At 37.3% G+C, this 24,659-nt stretch overlaps 3 protein-coding genes across 4 annotated transcripts in view; 2 read left to right on the top strand and 1 right to left on the bottom strand.

Annotated features, from left to right (window-relative positions):
- LOC146483871 (uncharacterized) overlaps nt 1-24,659 on the bottom strand; it is a 90,764-nt gene that overhangs the window by 23,837 nt on the left and 42,268 nt on the right. The gene's annotated exons all lie outside the window — the stretch shown is intronic.
- LOC146483874 (short transient receptor potential channel 4-like) lies at nt 7-14,219 on the top strand. Its single transcript, XM_085105205.1, has 7 exons — nt 7-2,556; nt 4,865-5,162; nt 7,252-7,756; nt 9,722-9,920; nt 10,492-10,653; nt 11,953-12,006; nt 12,303-14,219. The coding sequence occupies exons 1-7, from the start codon at nt 1,690-1,692 to the stop codon at nt 12,456-12,458; spliced, it is 2,241 nt and encodes a 746-aa protein (XP_084961331.1). The 5' UTR covers nt 7-1,689; the 3' UTR covers nt 12,459-14,219.
- Nucleotides 15,043-17,045, top strand: LOC146483873 (bone morphogenetic protein 6-like). The gene is made up of 2 exons (XM_085105142.1): nt 15,043-15,569; nt 15,686-17,045. Exons 1-2 carry the CDS (start codon nt 15,293-15,295, stop codon nt 16,549-16,551), a joined length of 1,143 nt encoding a protein of 380 aa, XP_084961268.1. The 5' UTR covers nt 15,043-15,292; the 3' UTR covers nt 16,552-17,045.

Raw genomic sequence — 24,659 nt, 5'->3', positions numbered from 1 at the left:
GAAAAAGTCGGTAAGTTTGGTTCATAAATTTCTATAGTCTGTGCTGTTTTTCCCTCCCCCTGGTCTCTGGTCCCTGGTCTAAATAGGCTTAACTCTTTTATTTCTACACATAGATTAAAACCGGCAAAATCATACATTTTTCTCGCCTTGAAAGCGGACTGCAATTCCAAATTGAAAGCTTGAATGGTGTTAAACACGCAACACATTGTAACACTGCACAAAATCGGCTGCCCAAAAGTATAGTTAATAAAAGGCAATGGCTATGAAGCCTGATAAACTTCATTGTTTTATGTTTTTGTTAGCATATATTCTTGGCCTTGGCCTCGCACAAACCACAATAGATTTTGAAATGTGTTAGAACAACTGACCAATAGAAGCGTTCCTGTTAAGATATTCACCTGTAGCATGGACGTTAAAACAAAGGATTGTGCACCGTCGAGGCCCTTTCAACATAAATTGCAGTACCATTCGGCATGGCAAGGTTTCATAACCAGTCCCTCAATTGACTATGCCATTACCATAAACAATTAATTGTCCAGCTCATGAAGCGACTTGTTACACTCTTCTGCTGGAACCACAGAAAAACTAGAACAAGATTACTAAATAGGCCAATGAGCGGTAAATTGTACTTAGTAAGGTGACGGAAGGGAAAAGGATGGTAATCTGAAACAGACCTGGAACAACGCCGGACACTGGTACATCCAACGAATGGAAATGCTTTATCGTTGGAGCCTTCATATTATATCTGTATTAAGCAAGACCTTAATTAAACCGGCATTTACAAAAACAATAAAACCTAGGCACTTTCCCTGATAATTCTTGGTACTTATGTTTGCTATAATTTATCAACGTCCCGGCTTCAGTTACCCTGTTTTACCCTGTTTGCCTCAGAAAGTTTCCTTTCAATTATTAATCTTGTTTTCCTGTGGACATAAATTTTGTTGTAAGAGTAATTTAACCTTTCTCGGTGCACTGCTTTGGGAAAAACGGATTAATCAGTAAAATGTACCCTCGAGGGAATTGCTAAATGCTAAGTCAGCCATCAAAACCCTTTCTTTACATTAAGTATTTCTTGTATAAATTTTTCTGGGGCCATTCGGTGACAATTTTGTAACAATCTCCAAATAACCTCTGATGTTAATTTTCAAGAATTTTAACGAATAAGTTGAGCCAGTGTTAACGAATAACAAATAAACCACCTGTTTCAAAGTCTACAGATACTGAATACCATAACGAATTTTTATTACATAAAATCTTTGCGAGTACTTAATTGAGTCATATTAGATGATTGCCGGTTAAGTTACTTTTTTCTTTTTTCCAGGAAACAATTCGTACGTCCTTAGTTAATTCTGACGCTTGGGTTCCAATACAGATATAAAAGAGCATTAGATAGTTCATGTCAAAAACCAAATGATCCAAAAGCTTATACTTACTGAATATTAAGGAATATTCAATGCAGTATACCACCTGTTCAAAACTGTCTAAACAATGAATGCTTGAATTTTTTAGCAGTAATAACTTGGTATATTAAAGCAGATAGTTATATCATATTTTATGATGCGCTGAAACAAAAATTGAAGAGGTATCGACGACACGCTTACCCGTTCTAGAAACCCGAGACACAAAGAAGAAATCAGGAAGGCTTGAAAATATCATTCCCCTTTACCACTCATACTTGTCCAGATTCCAATGGAAGCAACAAACCATTTCCTTGAAGAAATATCAGTGGATATTTATCGTCCGATTAACAACGTGCAACGAAATCTTTTTGATACGATCAGGAAAGGAGATTTGGAGAGTGTGAGAGAAACTTTAAATTTGTCGAAACCGAAATGCGACCTGAATTGCCTGAACAGCTCCGGTAAAACAGCTCTGCAAGTAGCAGGGAGCCTGCAAGATACAAAAGTTCGAAACGACATGATCAGAACCTTGCTAAGCAGCGGAGCAGACTTGGAGCAAGCCTTGTTTCATGCAGTTAATGACTGTGATGTTGGTGGTGTGAAAGTTCTTCTCAAATTTCACCGCCCGCCGTCATTGTGTGCAGTAAGTGCCTTGAAACGCCAAGGGCACGTCACCCCATTTATGCTTGGGATCTTTTTGCAGAATTTGCAAATTGTGAAACTCTTTATGAAACATGGTTTCACTATTTGCGATCCAACAAATCCTCAGTGGCCTACAAATTCCAATGGAGTGGCCAAAGAGAAGCTTCAACCCGCCGTGTACCGTTTGAACTTTTACCGAGCGCTTACTAACCCCCTGTACATTGCAGCCTCATTTCTTCGAAACGTGCAAAGTGGTCCGGATCCCATTTATCGAACATGCCTCCTGAACAAAGAACTGTGTACTTTTGCCAAGAAAGAATACGAGTTCAAAAAGGAGTATATCGAGCTCGCTGACGGTTGCAAAGAGTTCGCCGTGGCCTTGCTCAACGAATGCCGCTCCACGAAAGAGATCAGATGCGTCATGGAGATGAGAAATGAGGAAGGAATAACGCCTAACATAGAGAAAGAGCTCTTAAACATTCTTGAATTCGCCATCGCAACCAGAAATGAGAAGGTATACCGGATTTACATATATTCTTTATATCCCGAAACATTCCTTGTAAAGATAATCATCTTTTACCTTAATTAACCTAGCAGGAGGGAAGTGGAGGATAGAAAGTGCCCGCGCTCTCTTTGAAGATTTACAACCTTATAAAATTTGAAGTAAAAGTTACCGAATATTGTAACTTTTCTTATAACGAACCTGGTGACCATTTGGTATGAGATGTCTTAGTTAATGCAACTTTGCATGACAACAACATTTTGACATTTTTCCAAATTTTGACTTTCCATTTCTTTTAAGTCTATTGCCTTAACGTTTACATTTTATGCCATTGTAGCGCTGCTTTACCGAAATCGAGAAAACCAAGAATGTGACCAAGAGTAATGACATAATTTTTACACCACAGTATTTAGTTCAAATCAGTCACAGGCAGAAGGATTTTTTAATTCTATTCTATCACTAAAAAAAACAGTTGGAAGTCAAACGAATCATAGAAGTTTAACTACATCCATTCTAAGCAGAGTAGTCGTTCCTAACAACAACAACAACAACAACAACAACAACAACAATAACAAAAACCTCGGGAAAGTATTTAATAGGCTACTGAATTTTTTTCACAAAACTGAAAAGAAGTGTTGCAGAAATCATTGGTTACTCTTGTGGACCTATTCTTTCCAATTTCAATGGATTGGTGTTTCTATCTCGCGGCATTCTAAATATTGTGAACGTACAATTTAACGTTTTCGTAGAGTCAGCAGGTGTGAAATAATTTTTATCACAGTCACATGTTTCGGATGAAACGTCATCCATCTTCAGTACAAACCCCGCTAGTCGGTGTGAAAAAAATACAAGAAGTATACAATATAGCTAATTACAACGTGACAATAAATATAGAGCAAACAACCAATTACAACGTGACAAGAAATGTAGAGATATAGCTAATTACCGCGTGACGATAACAAAGGAAGGAACAGCAAATATTATTTCAATAAGTCCCTTACTCAGTCCTACCAAAACATGCACCAGCTGCAGGAAAACATTGATCCACTATTATAAATTACCTTTCGTTGGCCCTTTTTCCGACACGACTCAATGTAAAATTAGGCGTCTTACTCAGCAGTTTTGCAACAATTTTGACATTAAGTAATGGTCTTTCCCCCATACAAATTAAGGAATTTGTTCAGTGTCAAAGAAAGAGTACCCAGGTCACCATGATCTCGTGTAGTGTATAAGTTTTCTTGCGCAGGCTGTGTACAAATGACAACTTTTTACAAAAGAAAGCATTCTGTCTTGTATTTGACTGCCTTAATGGAACTGTATGCTCTCCTTTTAAGAATCATTTTCAACGAGTGAATCATAACGCTTTAAATACTAGAAACAATGGGAAAGCAGCAAAACTGCCCAAGGTCAAACTGGATTTTGCACGCTGTAGTTTTTATTTTTTAGGTGCCTCGATATTTAATTCTTTGCCTTTAAGTCTGAGAAACATTAATTCTAGATTTTTATTCAGGAAAGCCTTGGACGATTTTTATCTGTAAATTTTTACTGTAGTTCTAAATTAGTGCATGTTTTGCTTTTACATATTTTAATTATTCTTATTTGTAAGTTTTTAATTCTTAGTCAACAGGACCCCGTTGATAACAGTATTCTATACTGAGGGGTTATCCTGTATAAATATTCGATTATTATTATTATTATTATTATTATTATTATTATTATTATTATTATTATTATTATTATTATTTATTATTATTATTAGGCTGTTATGTCGGCGAGACTAATCGACATCCCGCTACACGAATCCAGGAGTACCTCCAGCACTGACAAAAATTCCGACATTCTACATCACCTTCAAAGCTCGGAAAACTGCCGAGCTTTGTGTTCTGAAGATTGTTTTTCCATTGACTCCGCCATCCGCTTCCAGCTAAAAATCAAGGGGGCGTTACATATTCATTGGGAGAAACCTATACATAATAGGCCAATTTTTCGTGCAAATCTTTCGCTAGTTATTTAGCTTTGTTTGTCTACTCAGTATGTACTTTCTGTTCCTTCCTTTGTTATCGTCACGCCGTAATTAGCTATTGTCACGTTATAATTGATTGTTTGCTCTATATTTATTGTCACGTTATAATAAGCTATATTGTGTACTTCTATTTATTTCACACCCACTAGTGGGTTTTGTACTGAAGATGGATGAAGTTTCATCCGAAACATGTTTACCTTAAAAATGTCGTAACTTAAATAATAATAATAATAATAATAAAAAAACAGTTTAAAGTATATACTGATACACGGTATCTTCTTTTTCCTTCCTTTGCAGTTTGTTTGTCACCCGTACAGCCAACTTGTGTTAAATTCAGAAGTGTATAAATATGTTCCTTTCCTAGAGAAAAGTGCCTGGAAACAATTTTTGGTAATATTATTGATGTCTGGTTTCTTCCCTCTGGTTTTCATGGTTTGGCTAGTATTCGACAGCTGTTTTCCGCATCACGAGGTTGCTAGAATGTTTCACTCCCCCTGTGTGAAGTTTCTAATACACTGTGGGTTATACCAAACGTTTCTTTTGCTGATTTCATTACCTTGGCACACTGCATTTTTTTTGCAGTACTCCATTATTGGTGAGTAAAACAGGAGATGTTTCCCTTAGTTTAGACATATTCAGATCGCGTTCTTCGGTGGAGTTGGAAGGGTGAGAAAGAATTCCGCCTTCCGCCTTAGCTCCAGTCTATTGAAACTTTAAAAATGAAACTTAGAGGGGTAACAAAACAATCAAAATGAGCCAAAAACTTCTAAAAAATTGTGTCATGACAAAGAGAAAGATTGCCAATGAGGAGGTTAACCATGTAATAAGTAAACTGAATTCAGTTTGTCGAGTACTCGAGACACAAAAATATAGGTTTTTTCGAGCCATTTTCCCTTGAAGAAGCCCCCAGTCTGGTATCATTAAGCTGGAATGTGGGTAGAGGCAAGCCTCTGAAAGAAAACAGAGGTGAAGAATGCTTTCATGCTTAAAGAGTCGCCAAACATGCTGTGTAGCAAACATGGAGGCCCACGAGTGAAGTTGTCTCTCTGGCTGCTTTGTGGATGAATTCCAGGACCTACCAAGGCAATTTGGGCAAGTTTGGAGTAGTAAAAAATTCAATGGATTCGTTATTTTGCTGGTAGTACTGGGTGGATCTATGAAATGGAAAGAGGGGGAGTTCTACGGTCGTGCTATGGCTGAATTACCCAGAATTATTTTTCGGGCGTCAACGAGGTAACTTGAGATACGCAAGACAGGGTCTGATAAAATAGCTGAAGTATAGCCCGCGGGAAACGTTGAGAGGAAAACTTCCAGTCAGATACCAAGGTCTGACCTTGAGGTTTGCTGTAAATGTAGACTTTTCATTTTTTAACAAATTTTTGGATTAAAAATTGACGACAAATAAGTGTAAGTTTTGGTGTTGTTCTTTGGCCGACAAACTGGCGTTTTGGGCTTTGTTCCCAAACGAAACGAATGGGGAGTGCGGAATCATCGAGTTTGGATTCGAGTTCGAGTTCGAGTTGGACTTCGAGTTGCTACATTTCACGTTGTTGTTTTTCTGATGACAGGAAAGAAACGTACAAAAACATATAACGCAAGTTCAGAGGAATTGTTTTGCTCATTAAGCCTTTTCGTTGCTTAATTGGGGGGGGGGGGGGGGGACGGGCTGTAGTTAGGGAGAGACACTGATACTATCCCCGCGGTAAGCGCTTTTTCGAAGGACAAGACAATGTTAAAGAATTAAATGTTATCTAAAGGACAAATACGGGGCTATAACGCCCTCCTTTTCGAAACGCTAAGGTGACTTACATTTCAAAGAACGAGATAAAGTTTGCAAATTCTAATTTCATTGGAAAGTCTGAGGCGACTGACCCTCGGGTAGCCGCATATGAAGGAAGGCGACAGAAAGCAGTTAACAGTGCCTCAAACTTTAAAATGATTTTGTCGTCTAAATTTTTTTTTCAACAAGAAAATTTACGATAGTAAAACAGCATGACGTTTCGACGACTTCATATCGTCATTGCCAAATGAGTAAAATGGAAATAACGGAAAAGCCTTATTTATAGGTATTGAAAGTGAGAAAATATATTGTTTTTATAATGTAATATTGTTATTATAAATTGAACTGTTCCGTTTATTGTTCAATCAACATCAGTACAGTCTGTAAATCACGGAGGTCGTTTACGGGTGTAACAACACGGATTTTGGTCTCACTTACTTAGGAGGAAGCGGAAATATTTTTCCATGTCATTTAGGGTTGCACCCTGACTGGTGCGGTCCAACTCGAATCCAAACCCGATGATTCGGGATTCCCATATATGCAGCGAAAATCGGGAGGTTTAGTCGGTTTGTTGGTCGCGACGATGGCAAAATTCACCGTTGGTGCTATTCCTACATTGTAACTTAAGTTAAACAAGAAGAAAATCACCGGAAGGCACGAACAGTGTTTTCAACGCAAATATGTGTTGTAAGTATCCAAAGGGTTGACGATTTCAATATTGCTCCTTTTTGGGCGGCGGTAACCTGGTCCTGAGCACCTCACTTATCCATTGGTAATCACTTATCCATTGGTAATAATTGGTAATAGTTTGCTTAATATGATATAACAAAGACACGAGAATCCATACTGTGTACGATCACAATTGTTATGAATTAACTGCTTTTTTTATTTGTGTTTTGCAAAGACTGGATTGTTCTCGTATTCTTCATTGGGCTGCTGGTGGAATTCATTACAGATGCTTTCCAGCTAGGAAGATCCCGGTTCTTTTCTAACTATTGGAATTACAATTATATGGCAGCGATGACGGCATTTTTTCTACACCACGTTATTTGGTGGGCTTGCTACGGAGTGTTATCCGGAAAAGTTACCTCCATGGTGTGGGAAAACCATGTGAAAGATCACGCATACGCGACCCTGCTAATTTCTGAATGTTTTCGGGCAGTTGGAATCTTATTAGCATTCATCCACAACTTCTCATTTATTCAAGCCAACTCTATCACTGGACCGCTGTTGCAGGCTTTCACCCAGATGTTAGGAGATGTAATAAAGTTCTTCGTTTGTTTCTTTTTCTTGTTTCTCGCATTTGGCGTGAGTTTTACGAAGCTTTACTTGCAATATGACGGGGCCAGGAAGACTTTATTTATGGGTCAAAGGCAAGCAAATGAAACAAATTCACTACACTTGGAAAGGTTGGTACAACTAACTAGCCTTTAGTCTGTGGACAGGTGTTCTGAGAAAAAAATGGCTTGAAATTTTTTTGCTAATAATCTATGTTTCAGTTGTCTATTACAGCTCTTGAGCCAACAGATGCCAGTTAGTGTGTTAGAGACCAAATCGAATTCGGACAAATTTGCAATGAGAGGACTATTTTTCACAGCGTAATCTGGACCGCCTATTCTTACACGTTTTGTACCCACTTCGGAAACAGATAACGGTGCCACCTTCAAATTCGTACCAGTAAGGTGCTGCCAGATTTTACAGTTCGGAAATATGTAACCACCGAAATAGTTGAACGAAACGAAATCTTTGCGGATAAATCTCGTGTTCTTCCATTTATAATCACTTCGATTCAAAGCAGGAAAAACAACTGAATGACTTTATCCTATATTCTCCCCCATGAAATGTTAAGGCTTGCTAAGGATAAAAAGCTCAAGAAGGACGGAGATCACAAGAAATTAGCACGTGGATGTACTTTGCGCCAAAGGAATAAGACCAGGCAATCTTATGTGCAGCCAAATCTTTCGTCTGACAGGTTACAAACCAATCAAAGAAACCGAAGTCGACGTTAGTCACTCGCCCTATCAAGTTGTTTGAAAGCGGCGGTTATAAAAAAACTTCGAATCTGCTGAAAATCTGGCATGTTTTTCTTTGAAGGTGACTGGCACTTGTCAAAGCCCAATCGTCCTGAAACTTTACTTGGTGATTAGTTTGGAAATAGTATCCTCATTACACCTTCTGAGCTTTATGTTACAGTTAGTGAATGACCAGAAACAACTTAATACAAAAGTTATAAACTTAAGTAAAAAATGTGGGAGGGAAAACCAACATATGTTAATCTTGAGTGTTTCCTATTCAGTGTTAGACTCCTTGTATATAAACTTGAGCGATATCATTCTAGCACTTTTAAGCTTTTAAACTTTGATGGATCAATATTACCACTATTTTTCAGCTAATACAACAATAACTCACACAAATGCCCAATTATTGCTGAATAAATTACAGTTTTTAAATTTCTTTTTATTTATTTCACCACGCACGTTGAAAAAATGACATATGAGCGGAAGAAAAGAGATGACAGAGAAAGTGATGAGGAAGCCTCAGGAGAAACCATATGGCTTATGGAATAAGGCTAGCTCATGGCATTGCTATTACATAAGAGGTTTATAGACTGTGAGACGGTTGATACAATTGCAGTTGAGACAATCATAAAACGACGTACGATATGCATTTGAAAAAAACATTACATGTAAGGTTAAAATGATGATAACAGATTTATCAGTTGCTATAGATATATCTTTTTAAGGCTGGAATTAAAGGAGAAAAGAAATACCCAGTTACAAATGTCTTTATTTAAAGAATTAAAGTACTTTGGTCCTAGATAGCTGATAGTTGTTTTTGATACTTGATGATTGATGACATGGAGTCATCGAAACGTAGTGGGACCCCTATTTTTACTTTAGGCTTGTAATCAGCATGTAAAGCCACCTTTCATTTTCGAAAATTTAAAATGGCTCTGAACCCCTCCCCCCTTTTTTTTTTTTTTTGCAAAACGTTGCGTCTTGACATGGTGATTGCAATTGACGAAAAAATGAGCATAAATTGTTTGCGAATGTTTAAGCATTTGTTTGATACCATCATTTCAGTATGCAGTGATAAAAAGGAAACTGTTTGAGCCACCTTAACAATAAGCGTTCTTCTTCTTCCTCTTCTTCTTCTTCCTCTTCATCTTCTTCTTCTTCTTCTTCTTCTTCTTCTTCTTCTTCTTCTTCTTCTTCTTCTTCTTCTTCTTCTTCTTCTTCTTCTTCTTCTTCTTCTTCTTCTTCTTCCTCTTCTTTTATTTTGCCATTACTCCATATGCTTTCTTGCAGATTTTATTCAGTGAGGATCTGACGGTCAAGCGATCGTTATTTAAATTGTGATTTTTCTATTTGTAGGTTTTCCAGCAGTGTGGAAACGATCTTCTGGTCTTTGTTCGGTGACATAAACCACGACAGTTTTAAGATTGACGAGGAGCCTTACATTCTTATATCGGAAACAGGTGTCCTTTTATTTGCTGTGTTCAACATCACAGCGGTTGTTGTGGCCCTTAACATGCTCATTGCAATGCTCAATGAATCATTCACCAGGATAACGGTGAGGCCATGAGAAATACTTCCTTAGATAAACAGATAATTAGAAAGGTACACACATCCTGACTGAGATCCATGATTCTGTACGGTTCGGTTGGAAGTTTAGAATTAAATGTGCTCAAAGCAGTCCATCTGGTGTACAAACTTTCACTATAACATGGAAACTATATTGATATTGATTGTTTGACAGGCGTAAAAATTCCATACTCTAAAGAGGCAACATCAACTTACTTCTCATTACAAATACTTTTTATTCATGACGCCTTATTTTAAAGTTATAAAAGTAGGCACAACACAGTGGGAGTTGACGCTATCAACTGAACCGTTTTCAGTCTAGTAACCGTTTCTTGAGGCTCCCAAACACAGTGAAGCGGCATAAATAGCCCTTTTCACGGTTGATTATTCTCATTTGCATTACAATGTTATCCAACGTGATTGCGAGGCAATTTCGGGCTAAAGCTACAAAATAGCCCTCACATACATGCTAGATTTCATTGTAATTCAAATGAGCAGAGTTAACCGTGAAAAAAGCTATTGAGCAGAATTAATTTAAAATAAATTGAAATGGTTGACAGGCTAACTTGGATACGGAATGGAAGTTCATGAGAACCAAGCTGTGGTTGAGTTGGGCGTACAAGAAAGCTGTTCTGCCATCGCCGTTCAATCTTCTTTACGTGTTGCTTCCATTCCTGTGGGTTATCAAACGTCTTGTCACGCGTTGCTGTCCTGGTGCCCAGGTTAGTGCCTACAACCGTTTGTTTATCACAACAATTAATTTAAAAATACCGTCCTGGTGGTTTTTCGCGGCAGTGAAAACGTTATCTCAGTGAAATTTAGACAAATTCAACGGTCTGACAGGTTTCAAAGTCCATTTAATGCATTTCATTTTCCATAAAGCTGATTTATTTTTCGACCCTGGGAAATTAGAGGACTGTAGGAATGTTAAAGAGTAGTAATTGTTCCTTACCGTTGACCCTCTGCGATAATAAATCACATTTTCAAAGTGATTAAAAAAAAGGTAAACATAACAATTTTTCCGTCGGCTTTCACAGACAATTCTGTGAATTGAAGTTGGGAGAACTTGGATGTTAATATAACGAAACGAATTGCGACAAATGCATTTTTGCATCCTTCCGTTTCTTGCCGAGGGTAAGTGTTAGGATCACTCTGTTGAGTTCTGACCTCCACCCTCGTCTTTACAGGTAAAACATTTTACTCTCTAATAATATATCAAATATTTCCAACAGCCGTCCCCCTCCCTCCCCTCCCCCCTCGACTGATCACCGGGTATAATACCCAACGGCGGGGACAAACGAACTGTTCAAATGCCCCAAGGTACAGTTCAAAGATAAGTTGATTTTTTTGGTTTCTGAGATTACCCCCATTCTAATGAAAGTTTATTAAGGCCAAACTAAGTCACAGATTGGTCAAATTTCTCAGTATCGCTTCAGTGACCGTTAGTTCTGTGGATCCACCATCTAATTTTTGTCTTCCTTAGACATAGTTTAATCGAAAGAAAGTGACTGTGCTGTGAGGTGAAAATCAAAAGGTCGTTAAATGTCCCGGGGCTGACTGATCCCGACTCATGGGACGGACAATGTGGAAAATGTCCCACTAATGGCCGGGAGGGTGGGCACTACTGGAATTGACTGATACATAACTATATGAAAATGAAATCCTGAGAAAATGGGGAAACTTAATAAAATATATCCAAGAGGTAGAGCGTATGGCAGGAGGATTAAAAACAACCAAGATTCTATCCATGCAGGAGTACGCGGCGATGCTTTAGATAGCTTGGTGCCTCAAAACCCGGCCTGAAGTAATATATCTAAACTATTTAAAAACTTGTGAGTTGGTGGTCATGAAACCGAGCTGTAATCAATATTTCTTACCGTAACTTTTCAGAGCATCTTCTCGTTATCATTATGTATGCTTGTTTGTTTGTGTCAGTTGACAAAATTTTAAGACAAGTGTCTTTTTTTAATTTTTAACAAAATAAAAATATATATATGTTCTTTATGTAACTACTTTAATAGTGCCTGAAGAAGCCTCAACCGACCTGGAAAGTTGAAAGTATTTCCGAGCAGGAGGTATGTTATGTTGTTAAACTTTTCAAGGTTATCAGTCAAGGTTAATTTGTTTTATTCCTGGCTAACTGACTGACTGGTGTAAAGCCTTGAATAAAATTGGTCATTCTCCTTCACTCACGAAAGGCTTTCAATCAGACTGTCACTTAGCGCCTTTGCTATCCTTATTTTTATGTTTTGCTTTGTTTTATTTTTTCCTTAAATCTTCCAAGAAAGTGTAAGAAATTCAATTCCCTTTAACCTGAATATCATCTGAATCCTGCAATGGGTTTGTTACAGTATGCTTTCCCTAATTTTAGAGAAGAGAGGTCATTCGCCAACTTATTCTGAGGAACCTGGCCAAGAAGTCGTGCTATTGGGAGACTGGGGACGAGGCAAGTGAATCGGAGAAAGAGCTAGAAGACGAGACGTCTACGAATAATTACTTAGAGGAGGGTCAATCAACAAAACTGTAACTGTGGCAATGATGCCCGAGGACCATTTAATGGATGATTTTATTGATTAATTGACGAACTATCCGTTTGCACATTTTTATAGCGCTTCCCTAACAGTTTAGACAGTTGTTTAATTCTCAGTCCTTCACAGATGAAAAGAAAGGTCCCCTAGCCAAAGAAAGGTCTGATATTTCAGCGTTTTATTGATATAGAAATTAAAAAAAGATTTGAGGAAGGAAGAAGTATGTTCCTTCAAGTCCGTTATATGGTCATTACTCTTAGCATGCACTTAGCTCATGATTGTCAGAGAATCAGTGGCAACCATGAAGGCCGTTTCATCCTTGCTAGTACTCATCAGTATATATGGTATAGACTCAGACAGAACGTGTATCATCCACCATTTATTTACTCTAACGGCTACCGCAAGAGGGCGTTTTAATCTGCTTACAAGTGGTGAATCTCCAGTTCCGCTCTCTATCTGAGGCTACGCCATGCTGATGATGAGTCTTTACAAGGCCAAATGTGCTGTTCATTACTTCTTTGGTAATTTGGTTGCAGTCTAACCATACTGGAGTTGCTACAGTGTGTTTTTCTATATTTTGCCATTACATTAACTATTAAGGCCCCTTTAAACGGTTTCAACATTTTGCCAACATTGGTTCAATAAAAGTTGAACGGATGTTGGGCAAATGTTGGATGAACGAAGTGTTCAAACGGTTTCAATGCCATTCAACATTTTCAAGAACACAGAAAATGTTGAATTGATTTGAACTTGATTCAACACACTTTCAACATTTTTTTTTACGCTTTCAATAATGTTGAACTACCTGTTCAAACGCCCACGACATTTGGTTCAACAACTGTGTTGAAACCGTTTACTGTAAACGGGCCTTTACTTGTTTCAAGAATGTACACTGTATTTAACTGCAATGGTTATTAAAGGTATTGTGCCACCCAAGAAAAATCACTTATCGTTGTCATTCAAATCTTTGGCACCATTTTAACATTTTGTGCTGTGTAAGGTGTTTATCTCCGACTGCTTTAAAACTTAATTGATGTGAATCTTCGCGGGTTTGGATCAGTAAGACGTCCTGGGGGTAAAATGTAGCACTGAATGAATAAAGATGAATGTATTCCAGATCAGTATTGTCCCATAAAAAAGTGATTATTAGTATTTAACTGGACTACAGTTTACTCAGCAGATTTGTTTTTCGAAAATTTTGTAATGTTTACGCGCTGCAGAAGAGAGGTGAAGAAAAATAAACGTAATTTATACAATTTTTTAAACTAAAAATCCCAAAATGGTTATTTACCAAAACCTGAAACTTGTTGCAAAGTAGTTAAAGCAAAATAATCAGATATGGACTGCAAGAGAGATCCAACATAGCGAAACCAACTAATGCTTAACTGGATACTGTGATGCAGGGTGAAAATACCACGAATGGTGAACGGTATGTGTCCTTTTTTATTGGTAGTTTGGGAAAAAATTGAAATCTATGTCCCGAAGAGGGTCAAAAATTCAGCAACTAAGGTGATTTCGGTCTCTCTGGACCCAGCCAAACGAGAATGGGGCCTGGATTTTGACTGGCGAAAACAAGAGAACTTTAAAGGGAAAAAATAACAAACTAAAGAAGAAGAAGCAGAAGGTTATTTGAGAAGGGCTGCTAAATCTGCTATGGGGCTATCCTGCTGGATACGATGGTCCAACAGCAAAGTGAGAAAATGTATGACCTACAAAAAAGTATTTTCCAGCAAAAAGCCATGAAATAGCAAGCAGCAAAACTTTACCTTTTTAATATAAACGTTGTAATATGTCGTTGCTCATTTAACATACCCACATAGGAAAGCCATCCGGTATGTGACCCAACTCAAAAGTGGAAAAACGGAAAAACTTGGTTTTTCTAAGAATATTGAACATAATAACACTGTCAACTACAAGTCGTGCTGTAAACTTTCTTAGAAGGAAAAAATATAGCAAACAGAAGGTATACCAGCCTGTCATTCTCTTTCTTTTCAGAACTCCATTGTGTAGTATCCCATAGGAAAAGACATTCCTCGAGGTGTTTTTTTCAATTTTAAGAGTCGATGAATGCGTCAATGTGTATCTTAAATACTATACAGAAGCCACTGAGGTGGAACAGTAGATTGTGTTGGTTTAGTCAAAGTATTTATGACTACAGAACTATGACATAGTTCCACCTCAATGACAACTACGTCAGTAACATAAAAGTTGGTAAGTCAGCATTTCCAGTTGTTAGACTTAAGTGGCGATTTAAAACAATGGAGTGGTGCAGTAACGCCTCCAAATGGCACTTGAATAATGCGTTTTTCATGTTTTCGAGGTAGAAATTTGCATGTCAGTAGACAAAGCTCTCACCTTGAAAACTGTGAAGTGAGGTGGCTATGATCTATTTTAAAACCTTTGATCATTGCGACTCTGCCACGCTTATTTAATTATATTTCCTTTTGTGCTATGACCAAGAATGGTCGGTTTGATTGATGCTTGTCCCTTTTTGGAGATATTTCCGCCCCACCTTCAACGCCTCACCAAATTTGAACGAGTGTTTTTGAGCCATCTATTGACGCATGTGGAGTGGACCGTGAAGAGCTGTCATATCAATGCGGGCAGTTAACTGAAGCATCTACATGAATATTCGCTTTCGATATGGGTTAAACTGCAGTTTAAGAGACATAAAGCAAACCGCCTACCTATAATTAATCTTCGAAAAGACGACTGGGCTGTTCGAAAGAGAGCTGGTATTGCTGTATAAAGCGGTGTGCGACAATCTCGTGAACTCTGTACTAGAGTGAGTCATCTTCGAACTCGATAACAACATTCCGTCCAGCGTAATCAAATGGCACTCTATTCAATGTTTATAGCATTTTTAATATTTAATTTCTCAATCTACGTTTTACATGGCGAGATTTCTAATAAGGTTTACAGTCATTCAAACGGGTTACTTCGGAAATTCGTGGCGAGAGAAGCTCGCTCCGCCAAACAGCCAAACAAAGAAAGAGAGAAGGCCGAAGTTCCAAGATTCCTGCTTGATTTGTACAGAAAGCGAACGCATTTACCTCGGGGAAGATTATATCAAAGGGAGTCCGACATAGTAAGAGTCTTTTTACGAGAACGTAAGTATATACCTTTGCCTAATAAGCTTAAAACTTTTTAAAGACGAGCCATCAAACTGTATGCCAAGTTAAATACACATTGACTGTCATCTCACTGCTTGTTGCCTTAACTTCAGCCGCAGGGAAAAACGAGCATGCAGTGCCACTTCATCACCAACTATTCTTCAACTTGTCTACGATTCCAGCCCAAGAGAAAATCAAGAAAGCAGAGTTGAGAATTTACAAGAAGAAGCCACTGGGTTATAGCAGCAGATTAGGGCATTTTAAGATCAGACTGTTCCGCTTGAAAAGGCCGTCGCAAGACAAAAGCATTCAACCAAAGAACAACAAAGTTCTTTTGGCTTCTCGTCTTGTTAGTTACAAAGAAAGTGTCGGTCGATGGATTAGCTTCAATATAACTTCTGCAGTTAAATTCTGGAAAGAAAAACCCAAAGAAAATTTTGGCTTAATGCTAAGTGTTCAAGGAATGAAGGCCTTTCCCACAGAATTTCGCATCGGCAGTCGTGGCAGAAGAGCACCATTCTTGGTGACATACACTGAAAATCCACATTTAAAAGCCAAATCGTCAAAAACTTTCAAAAATTGCAACAATAACCTAGTTCGAGAAGAAGGGGAATACATCGTTGCAAACGCCTCCACAACGCCAACAAACCGTGCTAAGCGGTCAGCCTTCAGGACCTGCCGACGGCGGTGGGTTTACGTGCAGTTCAAAAAGCTAAAGTGGAACTGGATTATCGCTCCAAGTGGATACAGCGCAAATTACTGTGAGGGTACTTGTTCAAGTGTTCTTGATATGCACGTTGAACCAACCAACCATGCCATTTTGCAAAACATTCTACACAGAATGGACAGTCGCATACCGTCTCCATCATGTGCTCCCACCAAACTGCACGGTATCAGCGTTTTGTATAAGACTAGTGATAGATCGATTGCATTGACTGAGTATGGTGGAATGGTTGCTTCAACTTGTGGATGCCACTAACTGCACAGGATCATTGCCTTGGGAGGTAAATCTCAGCTGAGTCACACTCGGTGGACGAAATCTTTAAGGCGTCCATCCGAATCGGCGCAATTAAGCAATAACTTACCACGGTGTTTTTGTGTTTTTTGTTTTCCAAGTGGACTTTTGTCAAATGTGCACTTTTGAACTATGATATTGATACGAGTATAAATTTCTTGACCATTATCACTTTTGCTAGTGCACACACGCCTGTATTACTGCCTGAACTAAGAATTTATTTGATTTATGTTAAAGATTATATTCAATGTTGTATATATAAAAATAAATATACAAATTGCTTTAGTCATTGTGTAGAAGATAAATATAGAATAAGATGTAATATAGTCATATACATTGAATGTACTTTAGTGTGTTGATGATACTGTTTATTCAATAACTTCCTACTATTGTGATATTTATCTAATCAAGTAGGAAACTTTAGGAAAGGAAAAGGACACCGAAAAGTTTTGTTATAATTGCTGAGTTGTTTGTATATCTATTACTCTAGCTAAACAACAACAAGGACTTCCGTTAACTTTTATTCAAACGTTGGACCATAATCGACGTTAAAAATCGCTAAAATTATACTGCCTAGAGCTTCACGAGTGCTCAACTTAAAAGGTCTAGACTGAACATAGAAAATTAGTCCTTAAATAGTCAGATTAAATCTTATATTTATGATTTCTACATAGCAACAACGAGAACATATTTCCCAAGGTTAAATAGAAACGCAATACCTTTTACCGACGTGTTCAGTTAAATAAGCTACGTATCGAGAAATTCTTAAGACAGATTAACCAACACTTTTGATTTAGTTTTTTTCAGTTCATAACTCTAAAGCTAAATCGTGTATTTTCATATTCGAAGATCAAAGAGGGCGCCAATGTATGCAAGTCGGTACATGGAGCGATTCTACCACCTACACAGATAGAGGGATGGCCCACACAAGAACGAAATAGCACTGAATGAATTCATTCTGTCAATTAGAACATGAAGACAGTTGTGTGCCTGAAGAAATACAGTTGTGTCCCTCGGTGTTTCTTAAGCTGCTTAGGATAAACCTTTAAGAGAAAGCTGAAGACTCACCTTTTTTGAAAAGGCATTTTTAGCTTAGACTATTTCTTAATTTTAGCCATAAGTTTCTTTTTTTATTTTTATTATTATTATTATTATTATTATTATTATTATTATTATTATTATTATTATTATTATTAGGATGCCGCATTTGAATATATTTATGTAGATATTTGCGCCTTATAAGCTTTTAAATTATTATTATTATTGATAAATTTCCATTTTCCCTTCGCAGCTGAAAGACAGGCCCTAAGAGCCTTAATAGTAAATTGTATTTTTCAGTTGATCATGCCTGTGGACTTCAAAACATTGATTAGTTCCCGCTGGATTTCGAATGAAGCCAGATGTATGACTTTCCGACACCAGTCGGATGCGTTAGGTTAAGAGTTATTGCTATGCTTTTAACGACGACAGTTGTGACAGTAGAGTGGGGGTAGGGGATATACTTGCAGTTATCATAACAAAGAAAACAGCTTCTTTCAACGATAGTAATGTTCTAGGGTCTATTTAAAATATCCGTCCCAGCGTAAAGATTGTTCACGAGCAATAACGTGAGCTCTTGATGGAGGTATCTCGGTTATCAGATAAATTTTCGGCCATTTCTAAGCTACAGGTATCACTTGTAACTGACCCGTTTCTCAGCTATAAGTAAAATGGTCACAGCTCTCAACATTATACTTCAAATCGTGATAATTCTAAACTTAATTATACGCTTTAAATAAGCTAAGAACGCCACATTAAGCCCAATAATGCTGCTATATATTTACTAGTTTATTCATAATTTAACCATAATGAGATGCGAATCTAGTTTACCTTTTCCAAGCATTATGAGGTTGCTCTAACAATTTTTCGCATACTAAACTTGCAACTTAAGGACTTCGAAAACTCCCTCACGCCCCCCCCCCCCCCCCCTCCCCCCGCCCCCTTCCAATGTTAAAAATACAAACTCCTGAGTTAAACAACCGTGATTAGGGCAATATTTTCTGACACTTGAGTTTGACAATTATAAAAACGTTCAAACACTCGACCTTTCACAGATGCTGAAATCAAGCAGACTTGACTTTGAAACGAAAAGCGAATTGAACGTGTTTTCATCATAGCCGAGGAGCCGGCCAAGTAGAAAGCAAAATAGAATATTCCAAACTGGACATATCATTAAACAGAAATAAATTACATCGTCTATTTGGTATGGCAATGGTCTTTGGTTAGAACACCAAAGCTGGTTTCTGTGTAACGCCTTTAAATTTCTTCACCATTTAAGTCACTAAATTGCGACTGAGATCACTATATTTTTTATTCCAAACGTGCTGTCATTTGCAATTGGCTAACTTTATTACTTTCTCTTACAGAACAATAGAAATATTCAATATTCAATTCAAATTTGAAATAACTATCGTTTTAGGGTATAAAATCAAATTAGATTGTTATAGAACAGTCTTCAATTTTAATTAAAATAAACCTTCCTTTGTTAGGGTTTCGGAGAATATCGGCAGGGATTCGGAAGAAATAATATGAAAATATTAATTGCAAGGACGACGAAAGGGATTCAATCCTGAAAATTCATAATTGTTTATAGTAAGAAACATTCAAGAGTACTCACCTTTCTCATTTATTTTTCTGGATAATTAAAATCAATTTTTCCTTCTTTTTTTTTTAGTATGAAATGAGTTTATTTAAAAAGAGGGCACATTACAAGTGCGGAAATTTCTGCTAAACAGCAACAGCCAAAAAGTCAATTATGTTCCTTGTAAGTACGTGAAAAATAGCATGAATTATATTTAAAATATATCATAAAATTTAAACTCTTCCTTAGCAAACCCAGCTGTACTCGTTATCTTAGTGTCTGCCTCGTTATTTGTGTTGCTGCACTGTACCGCAAAGCACCTCAATCTTTTAATTGATGTCTGCCTAGCTGAAATTGCCTTTTTTTCCAATTGCGTTTGAAAATTTAAAATTTAGACACTATATTGTACAAACTTAAGTGTTTAGGGAGAAAATATCCACTATGACGCAATGCTATCTTTTGGTACATTATTATGTTAACGAAACCTCCAGCCAGACTGAGTGTTATTTTCTCTCAAGTCTCCATTTAATCCACGAAACCAAATCAAACTGTAAAACCCGAATCAACAAGCTACTCTTACAGTCGTTAAAAACTGAGAAAAACAAAAAGGCAATATCATTATTTCCAGAAAAAAAAAGCTTCGGCTAAGGTTAATATTCCTGCCAAAACGGCGCCATGTCGACGAAGAACAGTGAATCGCCTCCATTTCCGGGCCATTTTTGCAGTTAATGAATTGCATGGCCACGTGGGCAATAAAACGTGCCAACTTTATAGTAAATCTACTCTTTCTCTACTGGCTTAAACAACAAAAGATGGGTCCTTTTCTATCCTCGGTATGTAAAATGAATTAAAACTGGTGACGGTTTGATGAGAAAATCATTGGATGTCTATCACATAGTATTGTATATAGGGCCTCTTTGGATAGCAGTTTTTATCTTGTACAAAAACTGAAGGAGTTATCCTATAGAATCAAAGGTTTCTTATCTTTTAGCCTTGTAGTGGAACTTTATATATTTGGTCGGATTAGCTGTTTCTTGTGTTTGCTCTCATTTCACCCCCGATGTTGGCCTCTGCTTAGGTTTTATTAGGTCTCAGATGCATGTATTATGCTCATTGAGCTTTTTAAAGCAAGCCGTCATTAGAACAAGCTGTCAATGCAAGTCCGTAGTCAATGCTAATGTGAAGTGTTTCACTAGCGGCTTAAGCCATTCGAATTCAATAGACAGCAAAATTTCATCACTGCACGCAAGTTTTGACTCCCATTGTGATGCCATGTGCTATAAAATTATAAGAATAATGGTCTAACTGGTTGAAGCGTTATTTAATGTGTATTTTTGTTCTACAGTATTTTCCAATTTCTGTATGATGACAGTCTGAACCAAAGCCTGAATGGCGTTTAGGGCGGAAGTGCCTTAGCTACTCATATTGATCGCCAAATGAATGATTTTCTATCCGACTCGAATGAGTTCAGAAAAGTCTTTTGTTTTTTCAGTATTCTAAGACCAGAAAGGAAATCCGAGAGTATTAATTAAGGCAGCAAACTTGTCAGTAGGGTATATAGCACATCAAATATGTTTCCTTTGAGGTCCGTAAGGGTGAACTCCGCCATGATTTCCGCAAATGGCACCATTTTGGATCTGCCATCTTGGATTTCTGGATGTTTCAAAAACGTCCGCCGTACCACCAATTTATTGACCATAAAGTACTTAAAACTAAAAGAGAAAAACACAATCTAAATCTAACCAAAAGAGTCCGTTAAGAAAGAAACAGGAAATGTCAATATTTTAAATAACCAACCTGTAAAAAATATTGTTGCTATGATAACATCAAATTTCACCAACAATGAAGGCCCATAACAAAATTTTTGTCATTTAAAAAAAAAGTTGCAAAATTTCGTGGTTTTTCCCCCCATATAAAAAAGTTATATGCGCACAAAGTCCGTGCAGATATATACAACCCCTTCCCCTGTCCCGAGGCCATTTTTACCACAAGTGCTAGCATCGTTTAGGTTTTGGTTCTTTTGTGCAAATTGCAGCTGTATTAGGCCTTATGAAAAATTATTAAGGGAAAATGCATCGAGCTGCCTGGACATTTTTGTCACCTGAATTTCACCATCTCAAATCACATGCAGATCACTTAATAGACTCGATTTTTAATTATTATTTTAATTAGGATTTTAACTCGTTTAAATGCACGTGATTAAGTTGTGTCTATATTTTGTATTTCTAATTAATTTGTAAGTTCAATACATTGTAGTTAATTTTGTTATTTGCATTAATTTCGTAATAGGTCTTAAATAGTTTTGTAATCTAAGATATTCACAAGTGAAGAGCCACCTAGTGGAAATACTGTGAATAAAGGATCGGAAAACAGCATCCTCACTAATAGCAAAGTTCGTAGAAGAAGAGATTTCACCAACAAACAAAGTTCTGACGTTTTAAAATGCGTAATAATTTGTACGAATGACTTAAGTTATGATGGGCACCGCCGGTCAATGTAGGACCTACGGGTTGTATAAAAATGGCACTAAGTGCTACCTTTGTGGTTGCCATTTCTTTTTATATGTAGCATTGCTAAAGATTACTTATGTTCCAGAGCGACAGAGTCACTGATATAAGAGAAAAGCTGCCAGTAATTTTGTTAGTGGGCGACGGTCGCTGCGATCGCCGACTCTATTAATACTACGATTTTGTTTTCGTAGGTCACTCACCCCAGACCTCTCATCGGCTGGGCCATTTAATTCTTCCACTGGCCAGATTATCCTTTAAGCCTTAGTGTCAACATGTAGATTCTCACTACTCTCTTTCTTGCTACTATTTGGGAGAATAAGTTCCGACGTGAAAAAGAGGCCTGTATATGTTTGATGTAAAAGGAAAAGCAAAAGGGAAGGAGGAAAGCGGGGGCGGGTTCACCACAGGTTGGCTGATTAATAGGTGTGACAGGAGGAGGAAACGCACCTCACGTCCCAACTGATATCAGTCAACAAACTGCTTTGCACCCACAAATATGTGGGTGGAGAAAGAAACTGTGAGATAAAGGAACTCGTCTCTAATATATACGCCCTCTCCCCTTTGGTGGTGGTAAATCCGGGAAATTTGCAGTTCGCTTGCAGGGGCTGTAATCATTGTGGTCGTAATTCATCGTCATCCTAAACGTTCTCGTTCTTCGTCTTCATCCTTCGGTTTTATCAAAATGACAACGGTTCGGCCACATAGCAGGGAATAAGAAGTTCTTTCCAAGTTCAAGCTCTTCTAGCAATTACTCACTCCACCAAAATTCAATACTATCATTTTTGTTCTAACACTACTAGGTGGAGAGCTTTTTGGAAAACACGTACTCCTCCTCAGAAAAACTGAAATAATGATTTATCTTCCTCGAGGTAAATACGCGGTTTTTGTTGCATTTCGGAAAACGTGACAACATACTCAAATCAATCATTCCAAAGTCAAGGTTATCTGTCTTCTTTTCCTTGGCTAGCTTCGATCATGCAATTGCTTAAGGGGCACTGAGCTTTATCTGAAATGTTATCAATTCACAGTTTAGGAGTGCGTAGCCCAGAGGAAAACACTAACTGAAAAAGCTATCTATTTACAAATAAATTGAAGTATGACCCCAAGCAAGAAAGCTATATCAGATGACATAAATTAAGCTTGGCGTTGGAAACTTGCGTTTAGAAAGTAATGTTCGTCCGTCGAGTCAACGAATAAAGACCATTTTAGTCTTTGAGGCGTCTGTGGGAGCGCAGGTGGCTGAAAAGGCCGAACAGTAATAAAAACCTTTATACTGGATGCATTTTCCAACAAAAAAAAGATCTCCATTTAAGTTTTTGCTATAATTTTACAACAACGTGAACATCTGTCCGTAGTTCTGAACTGAGCATGATATACACTTGCCAAATTGTCTTAAGGAGCCCTGGGGATACTCTCGACCGTTTTTTGTTTTTAGATGAAACGGTACATTGCATTTTGGCGGGTTTTAACAACAGAGCTATCAGTTATTCGCCACTGAGTTGCACATGTGTAACACAGAATACGAGAAACTCCTTACTGTTCAGCATACCTACCCTTTCTTAAAAATTTACACGTTGAGGGCATAATTATGCACGCAGTTCCACAAGAATGTCATAGTCGGTGGAAATGGATGGCGAGACTCTTCCAGCTCTTTCTGGGATAAAAAGGTTCATTTAAAATGAAATCATTTGAAATCTCCACAACTGAAGTCTCAGGGATTTTATAAAAATGGTTCAAAATATCTAATTATCCTTTTGCAGGCTAATATTTTAATTTTGAATGCAAAAAAAAAAAAAAATCAAAATATAAAATGTTTTATTGTAATTACAGTTTACCCTGAAATTAGAAACTGAATGGCTACGTTCCAGTCTTGCTTGTTTCCCCAACCTTGAAGGACAGCTAGCACAAAATGAAAAAAGTAAATTGACCACAAAAATACAAAAACGTTCAATACTGTTTCCTAGTAATGGCCGAACGTTCTTTCCATAACATCATGTTAATACAGACTAATTGTTTTACCTCAATTTCAAAATGGAAATAAAATAAATCCCATTTACTAATTTTATCATTTCAGATCATAAACGGCAAAGTCCCTTGACACAACTTCATCTGTTTTTTAGCAAATAAAATTTCATTTTTTGAACCCCCGCTAACTTTTTTTTTTCATTTCAGTAAAATGAGTTTTTCACGACGTATTCATTGGAATTAACAAGTGTACTAAACGGTGCTGTGTCAACGGGAAGTCCTTTAATTGTTGAACCAGTTGAGACATGATGCCAAAATTAAATTGCATTTATCCATTTGATGCTATCTTGGCATCGAAAGTGAAAATTAATACAGCGTCTAAAATAATATCATTCTAGAATTGAGCCTTTTTGACGGAAAGTTTAGCTTATGATTCAACTCTAGCCATCAGAACTCGTGTTTGCTACAAATCCCTTGACATTATTTCTGTATAAGTTTTGAGGCCAATGTTCGAACCTTCAAATTTCCCCGGGGAGCAATTTACCGGCGAACTGATATTTTGTTAACAAGAGCTTTCAGAAAGTCTACGATGAATTTTCCACAGAAGAGAAGCCGCATTAAAATAAAAGCATTATTTTCTTAATGATGTAAAAGCTTTCTTGATGACTACCATATATCACTTCAAGCTTTTATAGTTCCATTATAACAATTGCTCTTTATTTCAGCTGAAAATATACAGCAAAATTAGAACGTTTTTGTTCTTATAATTTTTTTTTTTTTTTTTTGCAGGAGTCCAAGATTGACATTGGCAGTTTTACAGTACTTTGGAGAAAAATTAAGCGTTTAGCAGTAATAACTAATGAATTTTGGGAGCGTCAAACTCCATTTTGCTTTATTTCAATTAAGGACAAATTTTCTGGGTTTTCGTTTGCCAAGGAGTAAGTAAATTGAACTGAGACGAACGGAAAAGAAAACAA

Source organism: Pavona decussata, unplaced genomic scaffold (assembly GCF_977016875.1).
Source record: "Pavona decussata unplaced genomic scaffold, jaPavDecu1.1 SCAFFOLD_37, whole genome shotgun sequence".
In the NCBI taxonomy this organism is placed as follows: Eukaryota; Metazoa; Cnidaria; class Anthozoa; order Scleractinia; family Agariciidae; genus Pavona; species Pavona decussata.
The sequence above is the reverse complement of the archived record's forward strand: the minus strand, read 5'-3'. Positions and strand labels throughout refer to the sequence as shown.

Coding starts and splice junctions, on each gene's coding strand:
- LOC146483873 (XM_085105142.1), top strand. CDS start 15,293: ATGGCACTCTATTCAATGTTTATAGCATTTTTAATATTTAATTTCTCA. Junction 15,570..15,685: donor AAGAGTCTTTTTACGAGAAC/GTAAGTATATAC, acceptor CCTTAACTTCAG/CCGCAGGGAAAAACGAGCAT.
- LOC146483874 (XM_085105205.1), top strand. CDS start 1,690: ATGGAAGCAACAAACCATTTCCTTGAAGAAATATCAGTGGATATTTAT. Junction 10,654..11,952: donor GTTGCTGTCCTGGTGCCCAG/GTTAGTGCCTAC, acceptor CTACTTTAATAG/TGCCTGAAGAAGCCTCAACC. Junction 12,007..12,302: donor AAAGTATTTCCGAGCAGGAG/GTATGTTATGTT, acceptor CCCTAATTTTAG/AGAAGAGAGGTCATTCGCCA.